At 43.2% G+C, this 7,012-nt stretch overlaps 1 protein-coding gene across 4 annotated transcripts in view; it reads right to left on the reverse strand.

Moving 5' to 3' along the window:
• Positions 1-2,607: 2,607 nt before the first annotated feature.
• The window catches only part of LOC119307614 (nucleobase-ascorbate transporter 3-like), an 8,784-nt gene continuing 4,379 nt past the window's right edge, over positions 2,608-7,012 (reverse strand). For all 4 annotated transcript variants that reach the window (XM_037583690.1, XM_037583689.1, XM_037583691.1 and 1 more), the window contains exons 12-15: positions 3,650-3,741; positions 3,490-3,567; positions 3,245-3,405; positions 2,608-3,119 (exon numbers count right to left, since the gene is read on the reverse strand). In XM_037583690.1, the coding sequence (XP_037439587.1) occupies positions 2,892-3,119; positions 3,245-3,405; positions 3,490-3,567; positions 3,650-3,741 (559 nt within the window). In that variant the 3' untranslated portion in view covers positions 2,608-2,891. The remainder of the gene's footprint in view (positions 3,120-3,244; positions 3,406-3,489; positions 3,568-3,649; positions 3,742-7,012) is intronic.

Genomic DNA, 7,012 nt, shown 5'->3' on the forward strand with positions numbered 1-7,012 from the left:
TGGCACTGTTTTCAGAGAGGCAGAGAGGAGCAATAGGAGGAGGCGCTCGAGCGGCGCAGGAGAGGAGGCGATTCCCTTGGGTTCATGGCGTTTCCGAGCCGCCTCTCTGCTCGAGTTTGATTTTCCCTTTGATTCTTGTCTCCCCTGGTTGGTTCTTCTTGTCTCTCCCTCTTTCTTGCGCTCGATTTGCCCCATCCTTGTTCGTGTAGTATCCAGATCATCTAGTGGTTGTGGTCGTTTCCCCCCTCTAATTTGTTTCTTCTACTATAGATGTAGAGGTAGGCGATTTTGTAGTTGTAGTGCTGGATTCCCCTGTTTTCTGATGGCCTGGGTTCCTAATCCGCATGCATTTTTTGTCTGTAGTTTGTCTGCCCCGGGATTCTGCTGGCTTATGCAATGTAGATGCAGTTTGCGATTTGTAGTTTGATTTTGGCTGGCCCTTTTGTTGTGTAGATATAGGTGTTATTTGTTTCAGTTTCCTGCTCTATTATGGTTTTTGATGTGTTGGCTACTTATGTGTTCAGTTTCCTACCCATCTTACCTCTTGTAGTCCCTGAATCCCTCTTGATTTTTGTTGTGAGATGTAGGTGTTTAGTTTCCCTGGTGCCATGCTAATATACCCCAGAATTTCTCTGAATTAGTGTGCACTAGGCATGTGGTGCTGATGTAGGCCTGTAGTGTTGTTGCAGTGTTAGCCAAATGGATTTTTCTTGTTTTTGTCATTGTATAATATACCCCAGAATCACAGTGTAATTTTATCTCAGAATTTGAGTGTAATGCCCATGCTTCTTTATTGTAACTACAGTGCTATATACCCTACATATATAGTGTAATTTAGCTCAGATTTGCATTGTAATATGCGTAAAATTGCACTGTAATTTTCCAACCCTAGATTTACAGTGTAATTTACCCTGGGTTTTCACTATTTTTTATGCTTCAGGACTGTAATTGTTGCATGGTTACACCGTATTATTTTGTAGTTTTACACTGTAATTTTCATGGTTCAGCGCTGTAATTGTTGCAGGGCTTACGGTTTTTTGTTCGATACATTACTTTCAGTTGCTTCATCACTGTAATTTATCACAGATTTTCTCCGTAAGTTATACGCTACAAGTCTTTAATTGTTGTATGCTTCAGATAGATTATAGTGATTTACTGCAGATTCTTGGTGTTCTTCGGTTAGCTTCAGTAATGAATTGTTGTATGGCTTACACTGTATTTTACTGCAGATTTACACTGTAATTTGAATGCTTCAGCATTGTAATTGTTGTAGGTTTATGTCAGATAGATTACAGTGAATTTTCCTGCAGATTTACACTATAATTTGAATACTTCGGCACTGTAATTGCTGTAGGTTTATGTCAGGTAGATTACAGTGGATTTCCCTGCAGATTTACATTGTAATTTGAATGCTTCGGCACTGTAATTGCTGTAGGTTTATGTCAGATAGATTAAAGTGGATTTTACTACAGACTTATTCCCTCCGTTCGGAATTACTTGTCGCAGAAATGGTTGTATCTAGATTTATTTTTTGTTCTAGATACATTCATTTTCGAGACAAGTAATTCCGAACGGAGGGAGTACACTGTAGTATGAGTTCTTCCTATGACATTCTCAGTAGATCTTCAGTTACTGTCCTTATCATGCTCCTCATGCTCTTCAGTTACATTCCTGTATTTACGTTGTAAATTGTAGTACACTATCTCTGAAGTTTCACTGTAATTTTGTTGTGTTTTTATAGCATATGCTCGCATACTTTCAACTTAAACTCCTGTGTATGTAGTATGTATTTTTTGGACTCCAGTAACTGTATTTCTTTGCTATTTTACTCTGTACTTCTTGGTGATTTACACTGTACTTCTTGGGTATTTACAGTGTAAGTTCATCAGTCTTTACAGTGTAATTCCCTGGGTTAATGTATAATGTATTTTTTCAGAGGATTTACACTGAAATTGTTGGGTACTTACAGTGCAAGTTCATTAGTTTTCGCAAGTGTAAATACCTGATAATAACAATGCAATTCTAGGGGATTTACAGTGTAATTTGTGGGTGTTTACAGTGTAACTTCATGAGCAATACAATTATAAATCGATGTGAACTTGCAGTGGCATTTCCTTTGTATTTTACAGTGTACATCCACTGTATGTTTTTTCAGGATTGTAGTGTAATTTCCATACCTTTCCCATTGTAGTTTTGGGCATTAGACATCAAAATTTCTGAAATTCCAGAGCTTTATAATTACTAGCGATCACACATTCCAGAGTCTCCTGTTGTCCTTGGAATTTTTTTGTAACTAGTTTCTTTGATGATTCTTTTTATAGTTGTTTTTCTCATGTAATAGGTCAAGCGCGGTGAAGGGGATGAAGGATGGGTGAAGCTGGTGAAGGGGGTCAAGAATTGGTGAATGACAGGTGTTTGGTGTGTTTTGTGATCCCTCCTTTTCTGTTTTTGTGGAACCGGGTTGTGGTCCAGGTTTAGTTGAATTGGGTTTATTCCTGACCCGTTTTATTTTTGAAATATAACTACATACAGTGCTGGCGGGGGTGGGGTTTGGACATACAAGTGGCAGCTGCTTATTAGTTAGGAAATTTGAATGTTTTCCAATTGTAAAACAGTCAAATGCTAAATAGACACTCCCTCCATTTTTCCCCAGAGACAACATTACACCCGGACAATAAAACTCTACGTCAACCATGTAACCAACTCCTTGGCCCAAACGGCCAGCAACAGCAACGACGGAAGTCCTAGCATCCTTGTACCATATATCCCACTAAGCTGAAACCTGTGACCGCACCAATCGCTACGGGCCACAGGGGGTAAAAGGCTAACAAGAACAAAGGGGATTTACATTGCACAGCAGCACAGGATAATTAGCAGCACCCCTTCTAGAATCAGAGAAACCGGTGCGGAACCAAGTCATGGACCCGGATCGGGTAGCTGTAGAACTCCTCGTTCCTAGGGTCCGAGTACCCTTTACGGCGGCGCAGAAATGGCGTGAACCATGAGAGCCCCCGGTCGTTCTCGTTGGCACGGGGATCCAGCGTGTTGTCCAGAAGCGACGCGACGATCAGCGCCACCGTTGGGCCGGAGGCAAAAACTGTGTTGATGATGTCATTGAACTGCGGCAACAAAGAACGTAGAGATGAAATTTTAGAAATAAAAATTCACACCAGGAACTCGAGGCTCGAACTGACATGATAAGTTGATAACTAAACAATGATGCAAAGGGGGTTGCTTAACATACCCATCCTGCATTTGTTCGGGCAGGTCCACGGCCAGCAGAAGCGGTGTACTCCGCGAAATATTGAGGGATCGAGATGCCAAGGAACAATGATAGTCCAATGATGTAGATGTTCCTCATGGAGTTTTTGTTTGCAAACTGGTTGAACGAGATTCCCACAGCAGCTGGTATCAGCAAAATACATTGGTTAGGCCAAATATAGTAAAAAGAACCATATACAAGAGCACAAAAAGGAAGTTCTGGCTCACCTACGATACCAAACAAGATGCAGTAAATTGCCGCGAAGATTGGCAACGGGATTGACGCGAAGAACGCCCCAAACTTCCCTGCAAGAATGAGGGTTCCCAAATTTGAGCCAAAATTTACTTCTCTTTCCTTCAGTAACACAAGGTGGGAACAGAGAATTACCAAATACGGAGAAGAATATCATGAAGCCAGTTGATATCTGGATCACTCTCCTACTTCCAACTTTTGTTAATCCAAGTAGCCCGATGTTTTCGCTGCATTTATATAGGAAGATAAGTCTAGTGCTTGCAGTTGACAAGGCATAGCATAAATAGTTCTAAAGGGAAACTTTGTCTTGAGAAACAATAAACTGGGTTATATTCAGATGTGATGTGCTAAAGGATCATCAGTATAGTATGTCTAAGTTCTAACTAGAAATCCTCGGCCTAATATATGGACGCCTGCCGCAATATTACAGTGCGTGCATGAACCACCGTCAGATTGCACTACTGCTTTCTTTTTTTAAAACGTTGGATTGCACCATAGTTATGAAGTCATTGATCAGATGAAGACTAGTTCCATTTATCCCTAAAAAATGATTAGTTGCATTTAGCTTCCCGGTCATTGAGGGCTGCCAACTGAAGCCTGCAGCTCGGCGCAAATGGTAAGTCAAGCAGCCTAAATTTCAGGTTCACAAACTGGGCAAAACTCTTTGCACAACAAGGTGGGCAGTTTTGGCAACTTGGCACCACCGTGGAGTGGGAGACTACGGTGAGAGGAGAGGCACGTGTGAACAGCATCGGCATCGCGAAGGAAATGCTAGAAGTACAAGACAGCAGGCGAGGCGAAACATTCTCCCTGACTTCCTTGCCGTTGCTGATTCACTTGGCTGTCGGTCTGCTTTGCCGGCCCAAACTAGCCTAGATGGCCGCCTCGGAAGGTGGGGCTATTACGTTTTCGCTCCGCTCCTTATAAAGCCACCACACACAAAGAGAAATTAGGTTTTCACTCCCCTCCTCCTTGAGCCGCCGCACCCAACTCATCCCTTCCCGTAGAACTTCTCCAACGGAGAACCGCAAACCATCGCCACCAGCGGCCTAACCCGGCGGCGACGTCCTAGGGAAGAACTCGCTACCTCTTACCGGTAAGGCACCCTTGCCGCCGGTCCAAGAAGCAGATCTAGGCGGGGATGGCGATGGCGTGCTGTGATGGCTGACTCCATCCCTTCCCACAAACCATCGCCACCAGCGGCCTAACCCTGCGGCGACGTCCTAGGGAAGAACTCGCTACCTCTTACCGGTAAGGTACCCTTTTCACCAGTCCAAGAAGCAGATCTAGGCGGGGATGGCAATGGCGTGCTGTGATGGCTGACTCCACCTCCTGGTTAGTCTCTCGTCTCCTCTATTTTACTACTCTAGATCTGATCTAGCTGTTCTCCTTGTTTTGCCACTCCTTCCTCTACCTTCCTCCAATCGACTATGTCCTGTTGCTTTGTTCTACTAGATCTGAAGAACTCGCTATCGGTAAAGGCTCTGCCACCCACCCAGGAAGCAGATCTAGGCGGGGATGGCGATGGTGTGTTGTGACTCAATCTTGTTGCTTTCTTCTAGATCAGGGTATCTGTTTTACAACTGTTCTCGATCTAGTTGTTCTCTTCGTTTTGCTAATCCTTCCTCTGATCAATTTTGTCTTATTGCTTTGTTCTAGATCGGAAGAACTCGCTACCGGTAAAGCACCTTTGTGGCCCGCCCACCCAAGAAGCAGATCTAGGCGGAGATGCCGATGGCGTGCTGAGGGTTGAATCCAGCACCCTGTTAGTTTCTCATCTCCTCTATTTTACTATAGACTAGATCTCAACCTAGTTGTTCTCTCTTTTTTTTGGCTACTCCTTCCTCTAATCTGACTCAGTCTTGTTGCTTTGTTCTAGATCGAGGTATCGGCTATTCTTCCTCTAATCGACTCGGGTCTTATTGATTTGTTCTAGATCAAGGTATCTATTTTACTACTCTAGATCTCGATCTAGTTGTTATCTTTTATTTGCTACTCCTTCCTCTACCTTCCTCTAATTGACTTGGTCTTGTTGCTTTGTTCTAGATCAAGGTATCGGCTATTATTCCTCTAATTGACTCGGTCTTATTGCTTTGTTCTAGATAAAGGTATCTGTTTTACTACTCTAGATCTCGATCTAGTTGTTCTCTTTGATTTGCTAATCCTTTCTCTAATCGATTTGGTCTTATTGCTTTGTCCAGATCAGAAGAACTTGCTACCGGTAAAGCACCTTTGTGGCCCACCCAAGAATCAGATCTAGGCGGGGATGGCGATGGCGTCCTATGATGGCTGAATCCACCTCCCGGTTAGTTTCCCGTCTCCTTTCTCTGTTTTACTATAGATCTGATCTAGCTATTCTCTGCTACTATTCTACTCGTCACCTCCTCCTGCTGCTACCTAGGATAAGAGAGGAAGAATAACCAATACCTTGATCTTGAACAAAGCAACAAGATCGAGCCGATTAGAGGAACGTTTAGGAAGGAGTAGCAAAATAAAGAGAACAGCTAGATGGAGATCTAGAATAGTAAACTAGATACCAATAAGACCGAGTCGATTAGAAGAAGATAACGAATACCTTGATCTAGGAAAAAGAAACAAGACCGAGTCGATTGGAGGAGGGTAGATGAAGTTCCTCAGTCTGCTGTGCCTCCGTCACCATCTTGGGGAGGATGACCAATTAGGTGTGCTTCACATGACTTCAGGCGGATAACAAGGAGCAAGCAAGAGTGTGTGCGTCTGGTGTTCCTAAGGTGCTAAGTGTCATTGTCCCAAGCTCTTCTGAGCTTGGCATACAACAACCAGAGCTTGTGATTAGAACTTTTGCTTTTAACTCTTTTAAAGTTCAAATCTTAGATTCCAAAGTTGATTTTCGAGTTGGAACTTTTGGATTTGAAGTCTTGGCACATTTTGTAGGTGGGTTGGAATTGGTCCTACTAGCCAGATGGCAACTAAGGCTTCCGATAAAGAACGTGCTCCTCCTTGCTGGATCTCCCACCTTTGTCATGTCTGTCCTTCTCCACCACCAGATCCATCGAGGTCCGGGCAACATTAAGCACCTCCTTGGATCGGATAATTCAAGTCATCGTCATCACTCGCTCTGGTAGCGAAAGAGTTGGGAGTGGCGGGCAGCATGGATGGAGGCTCTGGTGCTATTGGCCTAGACAGGTATGCCATTTCCACTCTTTTTTCTTGCTTGCATCCTCTTTCTTTCTTCATTGTGTGAGGTTATCATCAGACTAGCACCTAAACAGTAGATGGAAGTATATTTCCGACACGAACAGCCTCGAGATTACATGATAAGTTCTGACGGCATGAAAAAAAGCTGTTTTTAAGGCAATTACGGTTGCTAATAATAAGTCAACAACCAGCCCCAAGATAAACTTAGCTACAATGTTGGATCCTAATACCTACAATGCAGGAGCCAGGAATGCATTTCAGTTTCATTTACGCGTGAAACTATTCTATAATAGTAAAACCATACACGTGACTTGTGACTGT

This window comes from Triticum dicoccoides, chromosome 5B (genome assembly GCF_002162155.2).
Source record: "Triticum dicoccoides isolate Atlit2015 ecotype Zavitan chromosome 5B, WEW_v2.0, whole genome shotgun sequence".
Lineage (NCBI taxonomy): Eukaryota > Viridiplantae > Streptophyta > Magnoliopsida > Poales > Poaceae > Triticum > Triticum dicoccoides.